The 21,294-nt window shown below is 43.4% G+C and overlaps 1 protein-coding gene across 1 annotated transcript in view; it reads left to right on the plus strand.

Annotated features, from left to right (window-relative positions):
• The window catches only part of LOC140620627 (guanylate cyclase 2G-like), a 45,360-nt gene that overhangs the window by 13,056 nt on the left and 11,010 nt on the right, over window positions 1-21,294 (plus strand). Inside the window, 10 exon segments of the mRNA XM_072804752.1 lie at window positions 411-525; window positions 1,143-1,305; window positions 2,760-2,769; window positions 3,394-3,516; window positions 5,697-5,780; window positions 6,710-6,835; window positions 7,358-7,390; window positions 7,392-7,433; window positions 15,107-15,272; window positions 16,890-17,045. Of these exon segments, the coding sequence (XP_072660853.1) occupies window positions 411-525; window positions 1,143-1,305; window positions 2,760-2,769; window positions 3,394-3,516; window positions 5,697-5,780; window positions 6,710-6,835; window positions 7,358-7,390; window positions 7,392-7,433; window positions 15,107-15,272; window positions 16,890-17,045 (1,018 nt within the window).

Below are 21,294 nucleotides of genomic sequence, written 5' to 3' on the forward strand. Positions count from 1 at the left end.
ATTAGATTATCTGCACGTGAATTTGAAGAGTCTAGGGCACCTGGGTGACTCAGTGGTTGAGCGTCTGCCTTTGGCTCAGGGTGTGATCCCAGGGTCCTGGGATTGAGTCCTGCTTTGGAGTCCCTGCAGGGAGTCTGCTTCTCTCTCTGCCTGTGTCTCTGCCTCTCTCTGTGTTTCTCATGAATGGATAGAGAAAATCTTTTTTTTTTTTTTAAATGAAGAGTCTAGGTAAGGTGCAGAAATTGAATGGGTCACCAAATGTTTGAATTAAGTGACCAAGGCCTGCCTCTTGCAAACGACATCCTGTTTTAGTTGCTCCCATTAAGGTAGAGACACAGTGCAATAAATCAAGTGGGCACTGACCTTTAACTGTCTTTTTTTTTTTTAACTGTCTTTTTCTTTTTTTAAAGACCATAGTGAATTTCTCCATGACTCATTGGCCCCACAGCTCCCTCCCAGAAGACAGACACGGCTGTGGATTTTACAGTGTTCTCTGTGAACCTACACCTGCTTCTACAGGTCAGTGTAGGGTGTCTCAACAGCAGTGGTGCTACTGACATTTGGGGCAGGATGCTTTTTGTGTGGGGATGTGTTCTGTGCACTGTGGGATGCTTAGCAGCATCCTGGGCCTCCACCCACTACAGCCAGCAGCACCCTCCACCTGCAGCAACCCCCAGAGTCTCTCACATCACCTGCCTACCCTGCAGAGAACCTCAGCTCTCGGGCAGCCTGGCTCCGGGGATGTGAGTCTCAGAGACCTCATTTCTAAGGAGTTAGAGAGAGTCTGAACAAGGGAGTGTTGCCTGGTGGTGGGAAGCCCATTCTGGAGTTAGATGGATCACAGCTGAGAACAACTCTAAGAGGAGCAAATAGTAAATGTTCAGTGAAAGTGGCAGTGGTAAAAGCAGTCGGAAGTCATCACCATTCTCTGTGATGGAAGTTTCTATACAGATGTGGAGGTGAGTGTAGTTGCCACAGGAACCAGAGCGGAGGTCAGAAAAGAATTCTTGGAAGAGACAAGTCTGAATGGACCCACTGTATCCTAGCTTGAGGCATCTGCTTGGCAGGACCGGCAGGGGAGCTGGGATGTGCTCACTTCCATTTTTGACAGGCTGTAGTAATGACTCGTCTCTGCCCTCCAGGTGTGACTCCTGTGATCCTCACAATGACCCTCCTGATTTCCGTCTTGGGAGCTGTCATCATAGGCCTGGTTTTACGGATGCAGAGTGGAAAATCGCAAAAGCGACATAAAGACATTTGGTGGCAAATCAATTATGATGACATCACCATTCTGCCCCAGAACAAGTGAGGCCACACCTGGCTCATGTATCCATTTCCTGCTCACTGTGTGTGATTTGTGGAAGGGATCTCATCTAGGGATTTCCGAAAGCTGAAGCTGGCTCATTTATAAAGTGGGTGCATAACAGAGTCTTGAGCCCTGCATTCTGCTTGTGGGCCTCCCACTTCTTCCTTGATGAATATCTTTGGGAACGTCATTTCTGGGCCTCAGTTTCTGAATACTTAGAAATGATCAGATGGTCTCGAAGATTCCCTTCAGCTCTAATACCCTGTGGGTATAAGAACCCATATATCCTGTCCAAACATTAAAACTGTCTCCTGGACAGCATTGAGTCATTTTCTAAACCACATTAACTCCTTTAATCTACTAATGATGAAGACAGTAGCATTCATGTGGTCAACACACACACATTAGACATTGACTGCAGACCAAGCATAGTGCAAGGCATGGGGTCACACCGCAAATGATGTCTTCTGAGGAAGAAAAGTGCTCTGAAAGGTGTCTACCAGGTGAGACAGAAGCCCCGCAAATAGAGGGAGCAAATCCAGCATTGTGAAGGCTCCAGAAAAGAGGTGACATTTGGGAAGAGTGGTTTGCTAGCGGTGACCAGGAGAGAAGTAACACAGGGTGTGCCAAGATGTAGGGGACTCAATGCTGGGGGGCTTAGCACACATTTAGTCAGCATAACATTATTTGATAAGTATATAACATTTACATAATTTCAAAAAATACTATCATGGCCATCTCTTATGACTTAGCATATTTTTGCTTGGAATTTTGAAATGTCTTTCTTTCCATTTTTCTTTTTCTCTGTTTTTATCATTAATATTAAAGTGCAATATTTGCAAGCATATACTGATTATTTTGGAGCATTTATTGCCCTACTGGAAATGTTGGTGAGAAATGTTCTTTAACTAGAAAGATAGACTTGGGTTTCTGTAGTTTAAGAAGAGCTCTTTGTTCTTGGGGAGTAAATTTTACCTTCATCTTAATTTAATAAAAACCTACAAGTGAAATGAATTTTATTTTAAATATCAATCATTTTAGAATTTTAGATAGTGCTTGCTTAGGAGTACATGCTATTCAAGATATAAAGAGAATAACAAGAACCTATGTACTTGATCAGATGTATGAATTTTAAATGGCTTAACGCAAAATAAAAATGTTCTAGAATATTGTTGCTTGTAAAAAAGCACTAAAAGTGGACCAAAGTATACAAGTTTGTTCTAACAGACATTTGGGTTGATTTTAAAGATAAGGAATACACTATGGATCAGAATCAAACATTTCTCTCATGTTATATACATGTTGTTCCTGTTATATTGGCTTTATTTTCAAAATTGTCATTTGTAGTATTCTTTTTTTTTTAAAGATTGTTATCCTTAGGTATAGTATTTATTCAATAAATGAATTAGGAATTTCCAGAAAAAGGTGACTTGAGGGTACCAAAGTCAAGGAGGCTCCAACATGTTAAGATCAGATTGAGATTCATTAGCAAGTCATTTTCAAGTGTTCCTGGAGATTCTGGGGCTCACTGGTCTGGGGCGGGGGAGGTGAACGATAGATTGAGGGTGAAGGTGTGACAGAGAAGAATCCTGAGCCTCCCTTTTCCCTCTTCAACTAAGGCAGCTCTGCTTTGTCCTACCTGGTTTCTACAGTAGGGTTCCAGTTAAGACCCTTCTTGAAAAACAGGGTTTCTCTGTATCAAACACATTTTCTAGACATTGGGGAGGCACTGGGGGTATTAAATTGGATGGTAATGCAGTTAGATGCTCATTTAGAAAGAGGATTCTGACATAAGGTGACACATCTAGTTAAGTGCCAGAGCCAGAACTTGAATTTGGGCAGTTGGACCCCAGAGCCTGAACCATAACATCATCTTGGTGGTACAGACACAAGAATGACATATATAGTAGCAAAGCACTCACACCTTGGGTCAGACGGATCAGAATTGAAGTTCTGGGTCTCCCATTTATTAACTGTATGACCTTGGCACTCATTTTCCTCACCGATAAAAATCACAGTTTCTTCAGTACTTGGTCATGCTGCTGAGAACAATGGAATTGCTTCCTGTTTTACACCATCCATCCCAGAGAGGCACCCGTGTGTCAAGAAGGGACAACAGTAATTCATCTAGTGTGATGATTTCTGCAAGACCCTTTGTCAAGAGCCAGCAGGGGGAAGAGCTCTTTTATGCCCCAGTGGGGCTTTACCAGGTACTACTGAGGGCATAGTGGTGGCAAGTAGGTCCTAGTATGTGTCTCTGTCCCATTCCCCATATGTCCTTTCTGTCAGGCGGAGTATTGTGAATAGAGGGACACTCTAAGTAATAACCAGGGTAGTCCTGTGACTCCAAACTGGTGCTTTTCAAACTTTAATGTGGGTATGAAACACCTGGAGCTCTTGTTAAAAAAGAAGATGCTGGTTGAGTAGGTCTGGAGTGGGGCCCGAGATTCTGCATTTTCCCTAATAAGCTCCCAGGTGATTCCTATGCTGTCGTCTAGATTAGACTCAGCTCTGTCCAAGAGAACTTTCTATGAAGATGAAAATATTCTAAATCTGCACAGTCTAGTATGGTACCATTACAAGACTATTAAACATTAGTGTGCTGGGGAACTGATTAAGTTTTATATTATTTTAATTAATTTAAATTTATTTAGCTTTGTGTGGCTAATGGCCACCTTATTGGACATTGTCATCCTAGAGCATGGATTACTGCATCCTTGGTACTTCAGCACTGATGAATCACTTGTGGGTAATGATGTTGCTGTGGTGTAAGCATTGGCAGTTGCTGTAGCTTGCAGCATAATTCCTGCCTGCCTTCCTCATGCTCTCTCCCACACCCTAGACCATTATGGTTGCCTGTGCTTAGCCCTCCTTTAGAAGTTCAAGTCCCCTGGGTGAAAAATATGTGAAGAAAAAAAATCCCCTTATATTTATTCTTTGAAATGGAAGTTCTAGAGAGTAGGGGCCAAAAGCTCTAAGCAAGGGAAGACTTGTTCTTTGCCCTAACCTGGATTTAGCAAAGATTGGAGCCAACACTTTCCTTATGGCAACTGAACTTATTTTTCTAGTAAGTGTTCAGTTGGGTTTTCCAGCTACAAAAAACTGCCTTGGAGATTATCACCCATAAAACCCTAAGGACCTTTATTCATATGAAACTGTATATTATGGTCAAGTAACCACTTAGAGATGGCAGCCATCAATCCAGAGTGTGTCTGGATTGGTTAATCCTCCTGAAATGTTGGCTCTCCTCTCCCTCAAGCATCGTCATCACTGGGGTCTCCACCTCTATTGCTGGTATGATAGTGTCCAAACTCTGTAATAGAGGCTCAAGGATCTCTACTGCCTAGTCCCAGCCCACTTTCAGAAAAAATGTTTTTCCTAGCCTAAATCCTGTACTCATCCAATGGGTCTTGCTGCTTATGCCATGTGTGTTTTGCCCTCAGACCATGCCATGCCTGCCATCCCTGTCCCACTCCATCTGGAACCTTCTTGTCCTTAGGGTTCAGCTTAAACATTACCTTTTCCAAGGACCTTCACTTCCATCCCACAGGGGTCCCTGCCTCCATGGAAACCCCATCACAGTCCTGAGTTCTTTGCAGTTATCCCCATCCTAAAAATGGCAGATCTTGGTTGACATTTAAATCATGCTGAGGCTTACTTTCTCTTATGTCCAGATTCTCTCTCTTCTATGCAGATTTTTTATAGGTTGTCCTATGACTTGTGGTGATTGATGGACTCTCTAAAAGCAGACTCAATAGATAATGACAGACAAGAAGATATGCTACTGAGTGAAAGGTTGATATGTGCCCAGCTTTGAGTTGACAGTGTTACATATTTTAACTGACTGGACCCTTATAGGAACCTTATGAGATAGGTTTTATTTTTAATCTCCATAGTACAGATGTGGAAATGGAAGCTTAGAGAAGCTAAATCCCTTGTTCAAGATTATGTAGGGAGTAAGTAGTAGAAATGGGCCTGATCCAGGTATTTGACTCTGGGCTTACTCTTAAGACCTCAGCTCACTATTCCTCTGAATGAAAATGGGACATTACTGTAAAATAGAAACAGTGTGATCTTGGAGTTCAAATTCTGGCTGTACTTCCTACAAATGTGTGACCTTGGACAAGTCACTTAACCTCAATGAGCTCATCTGGAAACAGGCTAATCATACCAGCCTCGCAGGACTGTGTTGTCTGTAAAATGAGATCTCATGTAGTCAGCAGCTAGCTGAGCACCTACACGCAGCACAGTGCCTGCCTAGGACTCATGTGGGCAGTGAGGAGCTTGATGGTCTCTTTCGTAGATGGGTTTCTTACCAGTTTTCCTAGTCTTTTCTGAGTCAAGCTTTTTTTTGATCATCCTAGATGATCCACTCTGTCTCTGGTTCCAGGGGAGCTATGTGGCCATCTGTTATGTTGGTAACCAAGCAAAAGCCTGGGTCAGGAAGCCATCTGTGCTGCAGGAAATTCGGCTGGTGAGGTCCTTGCTCCTGGAGGAGAGAAAGTAGTGCTGTTCTCTGGCTCTCTGCTGCCGGCTCCCATCCCCATCTGGGAACATCCAAGTCCAAAGGATCAATGGTGGGAAACTGCTTCTGTCACCTTGGCCCACTATCCCCATCCCCTGACAGCTCAGACATTAGGCTTCAGATCCTTTAGCCTGACTCAGGCACCTGAAATCTGGGACACCTTCTAGCCTTGCTCTTTCCCCTTAATTTTTCTGGTCTTAATTCTGTTTCCCCATCCTCTGTGTCTTTGAGCGCTGCTCACCTCCCTTGAACTTGGATCCTTAGATAGAGGCAGATTCATGAGGTCTGGTTTCTTGCTCAAAATCTATGTATGACCTTGTGGGGCAGCCTGGGTGGCTCAGCGGTTTAGCGCCACCTTCAGCCCAGGGTGTGATCCTGGAGACCCAGGATCAAGTCCCCCATAGGGTTCCCTGCATGGAGCCTGCTTCTCCCTCTGCCTGTGTCTCTGCCTCTCTCTCTGTGTGTCTCTCATGAATAAATAAATAAAATCTTTAAAAAAATCTATGACCTGGCATGGCCCCTACACACTGGCATTGACAGTCATGAACATCATCAGGAAGCAGAGCCAGGTTTTACTGTGACGCGGTTTTAGTTAATCCCCATGGCTAAGGTTAGACATTGATAATTCCTCTGGTTTATTTGCTAGAGGCAGACCTCCTGGGTTTACCTCCCAGCTCTGCCACTAATAAGTTGCATAATCTTCAACACATTATTTTACTCTTTGATCATCAGTTTCCTCTTCCGTAAAATGGGAGAAGTCATAGTTCTTTTCTCACCTTTTCTCTTTGTGAGAACTAACTGCGAGTATATAAAGCACATAGCAGAGTTCCTGGCACAGAAGACACACTGTAATTGTAAGCTACTATTATTTTTTTCAGGTATATGAATTAAAGCATGAAAACATCTTTCCCTTCTTTGGAATTTGCACAGAACCATCCAACATCTGCATTGTCACCCATTATTGCAAAAAAAAAAGGGGGGGGAGTCTTAAAATAAGTAAACTAGTAAATCTTCCTTTAAGTTTGATTAGCAGCAGCTAATAAGGAACCTTACCAATGCTTCGCCCTTTGTCCAAGAACGGTTCCTCTCTGGTCTAATTGCAAGACCTGAATTATCTTGTTGGGCCACCTGCAGGGGGTACGGTTAGCAGTGGAATTGCCAACAGTCTGGTTTCCTTTGCTCTGGGTGGAAATTGTCTGAGCCTGTTATCATCTCCTAACACAATATGGCCACTTCCGAACTGTGTTTCTGGGCTCATCCTACCCATGGTGTTATGTGACCCTCAGCTTTACGTTAGGAATGAGGAAGTATTTATGACTCCAGACTGCATGATTTTCTCAACATTGAGTCAGGTTATGATGTCTCCTGGGAAATTTCCAGTAGTGGCTATAGAGTACTGTGCCTTGGATTGTAGTAGTTCTGGTCAAAATCATCCAGTGGATTGGAATCAAATCCATTCAACATGTGAAGATCCCTGTGCTTCCAGTGAAGTCACTGGTAATAATTTGAATAACTGTTTTTTTCAGGATGTTTTGAGAAACTCAGATAATGAGATAGATTGGATGGATATTCAAGCTCTAGTTTGTATATGACAAAGTCAATGTAAGTAAAACTTATTTATTTTTATTTTATTTTTTAGTTGAAGTTTGATTTGCCAACATATAGTATAATAGCCAGTGCGGGAGATGGGATAACTGGGTGATGTAAAACTTATTTAAAGAACAAATACCAGAATTTCTGAGTTGTTCTGTGTCTTGGGTTAAACTGAACTGTAATCTTTCTGGAAAATTCTGATCTTCCTCAGAATAAAATACTATTAAATAACAAAATACTACTCAAATAAAATTCACCGCTTAGATCAGATTTTCCATTTTTTTCCCCTCTCTCCTTGATCTCAAGTAAATATTGAGAAATATTTTACACTAGAGTTGAAAGGAACTCTAGTTTATCCAATCAGGAAGAAGCAGGGTATTTACATGTCAGGTTGAACTTTTTTTACCCCAAAGTAAAGCTGATTACTAGGCCAGGATGCCAGCTAGGGGAAAGGATTCCTAACACCCCTTCCTTCTGCTTTTTTTATTCCTTTCTCCAGAAAATGCCCACAAGGCTGTTGACCAAAGAAGCGGGCTAGGAATGCACACCTAGGCAAAGATCACTGTAGTGTCTGCAAAAAAAGATTAATAATAACAGTAGTAGTAGCAGCTAAAATATATTAATGCTTATTTTGCCTACTTTCCGTCACTTTGTATTCACTTATTTAATTCTCACAGCAAAATATAAAGTAGCTCTAGCATTATATCCATTTCACAGATGGAAGGTGAGTAGTGGGGCCATGTCAGTGTGGGCCAGCATCCTGAGGCTGTCCTCGTCACCCTGGGCTACAATCCAGCCATGCTTTGTAAACTCTCTGTGCTGGCTTTCACCGTAGGAGGAGACCACAGCAATGATGTGGGGGTGGGTCTCAGTGAGGAAGTCCCTCCGTCTGACACGTGGACAGAAGGGCATGGGTGGTCATCATCTGTCAACCAACAGCCCATTCATCACCAAACAGAGTCCTCTGGGCGAGGCCTGGCCTGGGTGTTGGAAGGGACACAGGGTAACACATGAGCTCTGCCCTCCCGCAGAAGAGGGCCATTGGCTCTTGGACTGACTTTGGTAAGTCACTTCCCCTCTCTGGACCTCAGCCTCCATGTGAGTTTAATAGATGAGGTTGGCCTGATTGATATCAATGAGATTTCTTTTTTTCCTCGAGTATTTAATCGATCTTTACTTCGGAGAAGATGAGTCTTACTTGTGAAACTTTGGTATCTTAGGTTATTACCAAAAAGATAGACAACTGAAGCCTCCCATGACGGCTCCTCACAGATGACCCTGGGCCACTACTGTTGGTTAGTATTTCAGTAAGACTTCATTGAGCATCTCAGAAGTGTTTGCCTTACTCTGGGCATTTTCATAGGAAGACGAGGACTTGTTTTTATCTCTGAGTGGATTAAAATGTAGCTACAGGAAAAAAAAAAGGTCAGGAAATGTACATCTAAAATTGTGTGGTGGAATGTTATAAAATAGGAGGATCTGACTTGGCATCCTCTTCTACCCTGGGCTCTTCCTTCCTTCCCTTCACCCCCTGTCCCTTTCCTCCCCACCAAGCCCAGGGAAGGACTCTAGACTCCGGGGACCTGTCTCCTGACCCTGGCATTATATGTATTGCCTCTGAAGAGGAAACTAGTCAGTTGTCCTCAAGTAACTTATGAATAACTAATAGGTTCAGCTTTTTCAGTTGGCATTTGGTTTTCAAGACGTTTGTTAACCCAAAGTTTTATCTGGAGAGATGCTGGGGTAGATGAGAATGGCACTGTGAAATGAAAGTCTCCCTGGTGCTCTTCAGTCATGCGGGTCACTCAGTCTATCCCCTGCTCCATGCTAGGGAAACCAAAGGTGCAGCTTGGTACCTTGTCTTAGAAGGACTGCTGTCTTCTGAAGTGGGGCATGCATATTATGGGATAGTGTAAGGAACTCATGGTGAGTTAGGTCAAGGCACATAGAGGCCCTTTAAGGCCAATTTCTCTGCCAGCATTCCTTCAAAGGGGACTAATGGAAAAAAAATAATAAAATTTTAAAAAGGGGGACTAATGGAAAATTCACTACAGCTTCTCAGAGCTTTCCCATTGGTGACTTTGACACGAACCCAAGCACTGGGCTACACTCTGTGGGTCAGATTGTGCTTCTGGCCATCATATATCAAATCATAAAAGCAATTCCTCTCCTAATGTCTATTTGAGCAGAACATTCTATGCCAGGTAACAGAGAGATCCTTAGATGCTACAGACTTTTCAAGTGAAGAAACGTATGTTGGTTGAGCACCTAATTTGGCTCAGGCCCAATTTTGGGCATGGGGGGCACAGAGGAATAGACTCATTGTCCTGTCCCTAAAGAGTTTAACCCAGTGGAGCCAGCCTGGGAAGGAGCTTTGGAGATTATAAAACTCTTCTTGAGTCAGGGATGGGCCTTCATTTCTAAATAAGAGAAGTCTTAGTGGATTAAGAGGAGGAGGACAGTTTGGCATAGAAATTGTCTTGGTGGTTTGAACTCCTCTCCACTAGTGGCCAGGTGACCCTAACTACTTTGAGCCTCAGTTTCCCTGTGTATAAACTAAAGAGCGTCCATCGAAAGATGAATGGATAAAGAAGATGTGGTTTATGTATACAATGGAATATTACTCAGCCATTGGAAACGACAAATACCCACCATTTGCTTCGATGTGGATGGAACTGGAGGGTATTATGCTGAGTGAAATAAGTCAATCGGAGAAGGACAAACATTATATGGTCTCATTCATTTGGGGAATATAAAAGATAGTGGAAGGGAATAAAGGGGAAAGGAGGAAAAATGAGTGGGAAATATCAGAAAGGGAGACAGAACATGAAAGACTCCTAACTCTGGGAAATGAACTAGGGGTGGTGGAAAGGATGGTGGGCGGGGGGTGGGGGTGACTGGGTGATGGGCACTGAGGTGGGCACTTGATGGGATGAGCACTGGGTGTTATGCTATATGTTGGCAAATTGAACACCAATAAAAAATAAATTTATAAATAAAAAAATAAAGAGAACACCAGTACTCACTTAATGGAGTTGTTGCAAGAAGTAAGTATGCTTAGCACCATGCCGGCCCCATATCAGGTGCCAGGAAATGTTCATTGTTAGTAGGAGCAGTAATGTTACTATTATGGATAACTCCATCAGTAGTACTAACTAGTACTAAAAACATGTACATTTAAAAGTTTCATTCTCATGAAGGACCTGGATGGCTCAGTCGGTTAAGCATCCAACTCTTAATATCAGCTCAAGTGAGGGTTATGGGATCAAGGCCCATGTTGGGCTCCGTGCTGGGTGTGAAGTCTGCTTAAGATTCTCTCTCTCCCTCTTCCCTGTGCTACTCTGCCCCCCACTCACACACGAGTTCTCTCTCTCAAATAAATAAATCTTGAAAAAGAAATTTCATTCCCCCAACAATCCTCTGGGATAAGTCAGCACTGTCCAAACAATGCCAGCTACACGTGACTATTGGCTAGTGGCAATGTGGCAAGCTCAAGCTCACTTGTGCTGTGTGAAATTCACACTAGATTCAAAGACTTGATAAAAAAAAAAAAAAACAGAATGTAAAATATCTCACTATTTTTATGTTGGTTACATGCCAAAATAAGTTTTTTTTAATACATTGGCTTAAATAAAATATATTATTAAAATTAATTTCACCTATTTAACTGAAAAATTGAAAATTATATGTGTGGCTTATATAGTGTTTCTCTTGAACAGTGCTCTTAATAATTAGCAATTAACTTCACTATTAATTCTTCTTTCTTTCTTTCTCTCTTTCTTTTTTTTTAGAGAGAGCAGGGAGGGACAGAGGGAGAGAGACAGAATCTTAAAGCAGGCTCCATACTCAGCAGGATTGGATCTCAAGACCCTGAGATCATGACCTGCGCCAAAATCAAAAGTTGGATGCTTAACTGACTGAGCCATCCACGCACCCCCACTATTAATTTATCTTTAACTCCAGTATTAATAATATTATTTACTACATTCTCAAGAGGAAACAGTATGAGTCTCGGTGAAGTGAAGTAACTGCCCAACTGGTAAGAGGCAGGTTGGGATTTGCAGCCAGTCTGCCTCTGAAGCCTAGGTTCTTCCTTCCATGTTACATTTCTTCTCTGTCAAGTACAAGAGTCCCCAAATGTGGGATCCAGAAACAGGAGCCCTGTGGGCACTCCTCCCTCCCAACTCTTCAGTAGAGAAATAAAAGTAGTTAGCAGATAGGCTGCTAATAGAATTGTCAAAAGTGCATGGAATCTGGCACATAAATCATAAACCTCTCATAGTTCTATCTGGTCTGTAACAATATACATGAAATCATACATTTCCACCAAGACAGGGGAAAAAAAAAAAAAAACCTAAAGAGATGTGTGCCATCTCTTAGAGAGAACTATATTCCTAGGATTTCAACCATCCCTAAACACCTCATTTATGTTCTAATGGAATGAATTCTGGTAATAAACCTGGATATCAGGAGTAATCAGTGGTGACTGAGTAAAATGTCTCCTGCCTGGGGTGGGCCTGGCGCTAGCAAGGGCAGAGACAGTTGTGAGTACCTGGGACAGGCCTGCTGCATGGGGAGGTCTCCATGAAAGGAGAGAGAATTCTGGATTGGATACAGGTCTCCGCAGATGTCAAGCCTCAACCTTGGCTTCTTGGAGCCTCCCTGGAGAATTCCAAAGGCAGCTCCAGCCAGGCCCCTTCAGGTTTGGGTGGGTGGGTTGCAGTTCTAAAAATGTCATTTATCATCTCAAAAAACAAACACTGAATTTTGGGCTGGGAGTGGCGTATCCACTGTCCTGCTTTCTACGTTAGCCTGTACTAGTCACTGTGGTGACTCAGTCTTCCTGCTAAAGCAGGACAATGACTCAGACTGTGATCACTGCTGGAGAGAGAGCTGAGTCCCTGATCTGGTGACCATGAGGCCCAAGGCCCCCTTCCTGGGTGCATAGTCCATTCAAGGGCTCCTCGATTTCCTCCTTGCTGGAACCACTGCTGCCTCCTGTACCACACCCATGGGTAACTTCACCCCCTCCTCAGCTGGGCTTGAGACATTTGAACCTGGCTGTTCTTATAGAATGGTGTTAGGAGAATGGGTGTGCTTTTTACCCTCCCCCACCCCATACAGTTTTCAGGGTACCAGAAACAGTAAAATCTAATGATTTAGAAGCAGCTGTGCTTTGAAGGCAACCCAACCTGGGTTTATATTCCAGCTCTGCCCTCCCTCTGTGGGAGCAGTTTAAAACCATGAGTTTCCTCATTGAAAGCAGAGAATGACAGTATTAACCTATTTCCTGGACAGATGAAATTTGATGCTACGTATAAAGCATGGTGCATAGTACAAAGTGCTCAAGGAAAGGTTCGTTGTTATTTATTTGCTCATCATAGATCCAGATCAAGGTATGAATTTTCACAGAGCCATGTGGCTTCAACGCAATGTTCAGTCATTCCTCATCTTTGCCCTTCAGAGCGGTCTTTCATCAGCCACGGGGCATTTGTGCAGTTGGCCAAGGGTGGGGACTTGGGAACGGGACAGCAGCTTCTCAGCTCTGCTCCACCACAGGCCAGCGATGGGACTGGGGGGCAGGTGAAATTCTTCGTTTCTCCTTTTCCTTATTCTTTGTGAAATGAGGTTGACAATAATACCACCTGCCTTTACAGGGCCGCTGGGGGAATTACATGAATTGGTTTATGGAAGGAACTTACAAAAACCAATTATATAACCACATAAGGTTAGTGCTATAAACTTAAAAAAAAAAAAAAAAAGATCCAGTAAGACCCCTTGGGAGAGACCTGGTCATGTTTACTCTTGCTCCGAAACCTGTTGGGTGAGGCAGATGTGCTGAGGCCCATGCTTCTCAGGCTGATGCAGGTAAATGGTTCCATTACCTCATACCTGGAGCATCCTGAGGCTGCTGCCTCTCTCCCAGCTCCCATGCTAAGTATTCTGAAAATGGTTCAGAGATTCAGATCAAAGATAGAACCTTTTTGTCTGTACTTTAAGTCTGAGAAACTGGAAATGTTAGATGAATATTATGGCAATGTCTTATAGTGAAACCATAGAGGAAGGTAAGGAAATGAAGACCCCAGGATTCAGTGGGGTCTTCTGTCTCCCTGTACACCTCTGCATACTTCTGAAATGCAGTCAGCCCTGCCCACTTAGCCTTCATTTCACTGCTGCTAGTCTGCCTTGGGAAATCTCAGAGAAATACCAATATCTCTCAATCTGATCCTGCTTCAATTGTGACAGATCTCATTTTCAAATTTATCTCCTCATTATCTGTCCTTCCCAAATAATTTGCTTCCCTCCTTGATTCTAGGTCTTTAAGATGCTCCCTGCCTATGAAAAGATCTGTGTGCTCTGCCCTCACCTCCTTGCCAAACGAGCATGCTCTCTGCCTTGGTGACTTACCCTTAGTAGGTTCTTTCCGTTGTCACTCTTTCTTCCATTCTAATCATGCTCTTGCTTTGGATTCCTTAGGATCAGGCTTGCCTTGTACCACCTGTGATCCTTGTAGTTAATATAGGCTCTTATGTTCAGGTCTAAGCATTAGATTTTTCTTTTTCTTTTAAGATCCACAGGTGATTTTAATGGGCAGCCAAGGTGTGGAACAATGGGGGGTGGGGTCAGGTGTTCTCAGGCTGTGTGCACATGAATCTCCTGTGGATCGGGTGAAAATGCACAGTCTGCTTCAGTAGGTTGGGGCAAGGCCTAAGACTCTGCATTTCTGCCAATCTCCCAGGTGATGGTGCTGCTGGCTCCCAGGCTAGATTTCAAGTAGTGGGCATCTAGGCAGTCCCATCTCATAGACGGTCAAATTGAGGCCCAATGAGATGAAGTATCTTGCTTGAAGAGACCGAGTGGTAAAGTGGAAACATGAATGCAAATCTTCCGACTCTAGTGTTCCTTCTGGGCCTCTTCATAAATAATGGTGCTTTATTATCTATTACAATAATAATAGATATAAACCCTTAAAAACACAGTGGATGACATGAGAATTTTTCAACATTCCTCATTTTATTGCCTTTCCCTTGCAAAATGCTCAAATCGGACTTTTAAGCGCGTATAATAGAGTATAATATTCTGTTATTATAGAATCATTATATGTAGGTAGGAGTAGAATATAATTTGTGACATGTAGATAAAAAAGAATATTCTTAATTACATAGTGTGTTTCCATATTGTCAATATACTTTATCATATTTATACACATTTTTCATGACAATTTATGGAGAGTATTTACTTTGTGTCATGGACCGTGTCTGGTGCCTCAGGTACATTATTACATTTATCCTCCATGGCCATCCTGTAAGGTAGGGATTATTGTCACCTCCATTTTGAAGAAAAAAAAAATGAGGCCTACAGCATAAAGTAACTCGCTCTGTGCTCTTAGAGTTGGGATTTCAATTAAGGAGTCTGACCACTGAGTCAGCCTCTATTTTATTTAGCTTATTTATTTTAGGCTGGCCTTGCCTTCACAGGTCCACACTGGAAGGCCAGAAATAGTCTTCCCCAATCGGGTGACCCTACCCAGGTTGACTCATGGGCAGGGGGCTGTGTCAATAGCTCTAGAACAAATGAACATGGAGATGGGGACATTTCCCTCGCCTGAGTGTGTTTCTGTTTCTTCCAGCAGGGTCCATTGGCACCTGCTCTAATTCATTAGCTTATTTTCACTCTTCCAGGGCATGCCGTTCCTCCACAGGAGCCCCCTGGGGTCCCATGGCAACCTGAAGCCTTCCAACTGCCTGATGGACAGCCAGATGCATGTGAGGCTGACTGGCTTTGGGCTATGGGAGCTCAAGTCTGGCCGGACCTGCAGAACATACAAGGGACTGACAAACTATTTGGGTAACTGCTGGCAGACCCCCTGCCTATCAGCAGAGTGGTAACAGGGCGCCTGACCCCACCCTTTCCTGAAGCTCACTTGCACGTGTACCCACCCGCAGGAGCCCTTCCTCTGGAGCTGACTGAGTGGGGCTGTTCTATTCACCCAAGGAAGCAAGATCAAAATAGCCTCCAGGGTGGTGAGTCCATGGTGTGGTGTCAGAGTTAGGAGGCTGGGTCTCATCCTGGTGGAGCTGGGTGGCCAGAAGCAAGTCACTTCCCTTCTCTTTAGGCCTCGGTATTCTGATGCATCATCATCCTGTGCCCTCACTCAGCACGCACCATCTGCAGGCACTTTAAAGACGATGAGTGCCATCCTCTTGGTGCTCCAGTTTCACTTGAGAAGCTTTAAAAAATACGTAGGTGGCTAGGTCCCGCCCCAGATCAACTGAGTCAGAATACCAGAAGGTGGAATCCGGGCATGGGCAACTGTATGGTTTTTTAAAAGCTCTCAAATGATTCTCATGCCTCGTTCAGGACAAGACATTCTGCTGGTAGTCCAACCCTCCTTTGCGTTTGTAAATGCAAACCGAGGCTTGGACTCTTCCTACTAGTCGTCCACAGTTAACTGAGCACCCTGAAGTCTCACCTCACTAGTATCCCAAGGCCCTGAGCACCCCTCTCTGGAGCAGCCCCTTGCCAGGAGCCTGGCTGTGCCCATATGGGGAGTTTCTGTAACGTGGGACACCTGGATGCCTTCCTGAAAAAGACACAGCGGGAAGTTCTGAAAACCTGCTAGTAGCTGCCCTATTTCCCCACCCCTCAATATATTTTCTTTTTTTTTTTCTTTTTTTTTTAATTTTTATTTATTTATGATAGTCACAGAGAGAGAGAGAGGCAGAGACATAGGCCGAGGGAGAAGCAGGCTCCATGCACCGGGAGCCTGATGTGGGATTCGATCCTGGGTCTCCAGGATCGCGCCCTGGGCCAAAGGCAGGCGCCAAACCACTGCGCCACCCAGGGATCCCAATATATTTTCTTTTAGTGATTGTAACCTACAATGAAATAAGCCTATAAACCTCACAGCAAAAAATTAATTGTAGGTCATATAAACTACCCGGAACACAGAGATCTGTAAAGCCAGGATGCGGCTTGGTGGTTCCCCAGGGCCGGGGGTAGGAGGAACAGGGAGCGGCTGCTTGATGGCTATAGGATTTTACTTTGAGGCCATGGACATGTCTTGGAACTAGATAGGGGGTGCTGCTTGTATAGTATTGCGAATGTACCACATGCCACTGAATTGCTTGCTTTCGTGGTTAATTTTATGTCCTAGGAATCCTACCCCAATAAATTAGTTTCTAAAATGTAGACAAGACAGAAAGGGCAAAGAAAAATGAAGACGTCTTATAAACTCACAGCCAGGTGTTAGCCACAGTTGACACGTTGTTGTGAGAGCCCTTCCTGGCTGTTTGCTCTGTATTTGCATACCCAGGGATCCCCATCTGCCCTTCAAGTTAGGGACCTTAGGGGCTAAGGGGCTGGAGGCTTGCAATTCTGTGCTTTCCTGAGAAAGAGGGGTGGCTTTTTTAGTTCTGCTTGCTCCTTTCCCACTGCATGCTTAGGACACATCTTGCTTTGCAGAGTTCCACTGGACGGTCCCAGAGCTGTTGCGGCTCCCAGAGGCCCCCTGGTCGGGCACCCCAAAGGGAGATGTGTACAGCTTTGCCATCCTGATGACAGAGCTGATCCACCACCAGGACCACGGGCCTTTTGACGATCTCGATGAGGTGCCAGATGGTAAAGATGAATGAAACTCTTTGACAGGCTTTGGTCTAGCTTTTATTTTTTAAAAAAGAATGTTATTTGTTTATTCATGAGAGACACAGAGAGAGAGGCAGAGACACAGGCAGAGGGAGAAGCAGGCTCCCTGCAGGGAGCCTGATGTGGGGGCACGATCCCAGGACCCCGGGATCATAATCTGAGCCAAAGGCAGACACTCAACAGCTGAACCATACAGGTGCCCCTTGCTCTAGCTTTTAAATGCTGGGTTTGTTTTTTATTTTAACTAAATGTTTATTACTTTATGGTTTATTTCATTGCTTTTCCTTTTTAAAGCCTATGGTGTTTTTTTTTTAATTAAAAAACTAGAGGCAGTTGGCTTATAAAAACAATCGTGGAATTTGGAATTACATACTTTATTCTATTACGGCATTCAGGGTGATCCTGTTGGAAAATGAGATAGGTCCCAGAACTTCTGTTCATGACATCCTCTCCCGGCTTTCCATTTAGGGAATGAAAGCTAAGCCCTTACAGTGGCCTGCAAGACCACCGAAGCCCTCTCACCTGGTCTCTGTGACCTTCTTTATTAGTGTCCTATGGCTGTAATAAGTTAACCACAAACCTGCTGGCTTTAAATGATGGAAAACTATTTTCTTGTGGTTCTAGAAGGCAGAAGTCCAAAATCAAGATTTGGCAGAATTTTGCTCCCTCTAGAAGCTTTAGGGAAGATCTGTTCTCTGCCTTGTCCAGTTTTTGGTGGTGACACTAGACTTCATCGGCTTTTGGCCAAATTGCTTCAGTCTCTGCCTTCACCATAACGTGGGCTCCTCCTCTGTATAGCTGTCTTCCATCTGTGTCTTATAAGGACACTTGTCATTGGATTAGGGCCCACCTGGAAATCCGAAATGATCTCCTTAACCCAAGATACTTAATTATATCTGCAAAAACCTTTTCTTCAAGTAAGGTTCTGGGGGTGAGGACATGGACATATCTCACTGGGGACCACCATTCAGCCCAGTATGCTTTCCTAATCTCACCCCCCGCCCCATGCTTTGCTCCTTTCATTCATTCATTGCTGGCCGTGCGCCTCCCTCACGCCAGGCACCTTCCTACCCCAGAGCCTTTGCACACACGATTCCCTCTCCTTGGGTAACTCTCACCTCATATTTGTATATACAAATTTACTTTATTCTTTCTTAAGGACTACAGGATTTTTCATTGTAAGGGCATGCAGTGTATTATCGATTGATACACATTCTGGTTGTTTTCCATTTTTTTGCCATCATAGTTGCTACAATGAGCAGCCTTGTATCTTTGTGGACAGGAAACTGAAGAGATAAATGTATTTTAATTGTATTTAATTTTTTTATATAAATGCTACCCAATTGTCTTTATAGGATATATTCAGGCTTATTTTTGGCTGAGTTGTCTCTTAACACACATCCTGTCATGGGGTTAAGGGAAGAAGTAGTGGGAGATAAAGCAAAATTTGATCAAGATTGATAAAATTATAGGAGGCTTAACCACCGACACTATTATTTTCCACCTTGGCCATATATATTGCTTCAGTCTCTGCTTTCACCATAACCTGGTGAAATTACCTGGGGGACTTTAAAAAGTGCTGCTGCCTGGATCTCAGCCAAGAAGATTCTGATGTCATATGTCATCAATCTGTGTAGCTGCCTTGGCATCAGGATTTTCTGGTAATTCCAATGTGCAGCCCACGCTGAACACCACTGTCTCAGAGTGAGCCCAAGGAAGTGTGCGTCTGTTGATTTCTTTTTTTTTTTTTAAGATTTTATTTATTTATTCATGACAGAGTGAGAGCGAGAGAGAGGCAGAGACACAGGCAGAGGGAGAAGCAGGCTCCACACAGGGAGCCCCACGTGGGACTCTATCCTGGGTCTCCAGGATCACACCCCCAGCCGAAGGCGGTGCTAAACCTCTGCACCACTGGGGCTGCCCCGTCTGCTGGTTTCTAAGTAAACTCAGCTCACCTTTCTCTCTCGACTTTTTTTTTTTTTTAATCATTTTGCCTACAATTTCTAGCCCATTCCTAGGGGCCAACCTCAAGTGTCATCTTTAGATCTTTATGCATTCCCTGGAGACTTTTTTTTTAAGTCAGGAGCCTTTCAGAATGTATGTGGTTGCTTTAAAAATGGATCCCAGTTTTTATTTTATGGCCAGGTGAAATAGAAGGGAGACTAATCCAAAAAGGTTCATCCCAAATCCAAGTGCAACTGATGTTGGAAGCAAGAAGCTATACAGATCCTCCCAGACTGAGCCCAACCAGGAGCCCATCCACAGATGCCAAGCTCAGGGCCATTGGATTACACCAGTTGGGGTGGGGAGACCGTACACAGTTGGTATGTTTGCCTTTCACTGTAGTCCTATGCTCACATAGTTAAATGAAAGGTGGCCATATGGGATTTTGTATACACAGGACTGCAACCAGGAAAAGTACAAGGTGCACCTAATTTATGGGCAAATACACTTCTTCTATTAACTTCTCATACTTCCCTACAAACAATCCTGGTACTGGGAAATGAATAGATATTGATTCTCTGCACATACTCAACCAGTGGTTTTCCAATATTACTAGGCATCAGAATTACCTGGAAGGCTTAAAACACAAAATTGCTGGGTCCTACCCTCAGGGTCTCTGTCTCAGCAGGTCTGGGGCGAGGCCTGAGAATTGAGGTTTTTATCAATTTCCCAGGTGATGTAGAAGATCTACCATTTGAGAGGTACTGACCTAGTGTGACTCTGGACTAGCAGTGTCAGCCTCCCCTGGATACTTGTTAGAAATCCATATTTTCAGCCCCAACCCCAGGCCTTCTGAGTTGGAAACTCTGAAGGTGAGCTCAGAATTTACTTTTTAACAACCCCCAATCCCTGATTCTGATTGTGCACCAAAGTAGAATGATTACAATAGAGTGATCCTGGATGGTTAAAGATTACAGGACGGCTGCACATTACTAGCTCATAAACGTGTGTACTCTGAGGTGCAGACCCACAATTTGAATCTGAACCCATGGTTCAAAGTTTTATATCAATTTATTTATTCTTTCATGGCATTTCTTAAAGCTGAATATGGGGAAGCAGAGGATGCAGCAATACTAATTCTCCAGTCACTTCTTTAAAACTATTGTTGTATGTAATATTCCTCAGCCATTAGAAATGACAAATACCCACCATTTGCTTCGACGTGGATGGAACTGGAGGGTATTATGCTGAGTGAAATAAGTCAATCGGAGAAGGACAAACATTATATGGTCTCATTCATTTGGGGAATATAAAAGATAGTGAAAGGGAATAAAGGGGAAAGGAGAAAAAATGAGTGGGAAATATCAGAAAGGGAGACAGAAGATGAGAGACTCCTAACTCTGGTAAACAAACAAGGGGTTATGGAAAGGGAGGTGGGCAGGGGTGGGGGTGACTGGGTGATGGGCACTGAGGTGGGCACTTGATGGGATGAGCACTGGGTGTTATGCTATATGTTGGCAAATTGAACTCCAATTAAAAAATATGTAAAAAAATAAATAAATCACACAGAAAAATAAAACTATTGTTGTACCATGTCTCAAATTACAATTTGTTTGGGACCAAACAAAACAAAACAAAACAAAAACCCCACAATTACTCACAGTATATCCTTTTTTAATGTATATTTTTTTCAGGTTACTTTTAGGCATTAAAAATGTGCATTTAAACACAAGTATGTATATTGACAAAAACAAGATAATATTTTACACAGTTTTGTGACTTGTATTATTAAGCCACACTTTGTTCAGATGTCCTTAGTTTTCTGCTTTAGAGAAAAGGAGGGAAGGAAGGGCAGAGGGAGAAGGAAAGAGAGAATCTTAAGCAAGTGCTGAGCCTGACATGGGCTCGATCTTACAACCCTGAGATCATGACCTGAGCCAAAATCAAGAGTCAGATGCTTAACTGACTGAGCCACCCAGGCACCCCCAGATTTTCTTAGTTTTTAACCCAATGTTCTTCATACCTCAACATCCTATCCAGGACACCATACAGCAATTAGCCATCATGTCTACTCTATGCTCTTCAGGAATGTTTCTCAGAGCCTGTCCTTAATTTTTATGACATTGGAGTTTTGAGGAGTACTGACAAGGGATTTTGTAGAATGTTTCTCATTTGAGATTTATTTGATTATTTTTTTCTTCATGGTGAGACTGGGCTTATCTTTCTTGGGAGGAAGTCCATGGAGGGAAATTGTCATGTTCATCACATCATGTCAAGGGTA

This window comes from Canis lupus, chromosome 29, assembly GCF_048164855.1.
Source record: "Canis lupus baileyi chromosome 29, mCanLup2.hap1, whole genome shotgun sequence".
Lineage (NCBI taxonomy): Eukaryota > Metazoa > Chordata > Mammalia > Carnivora > Canidae > Canis > Canis lupus.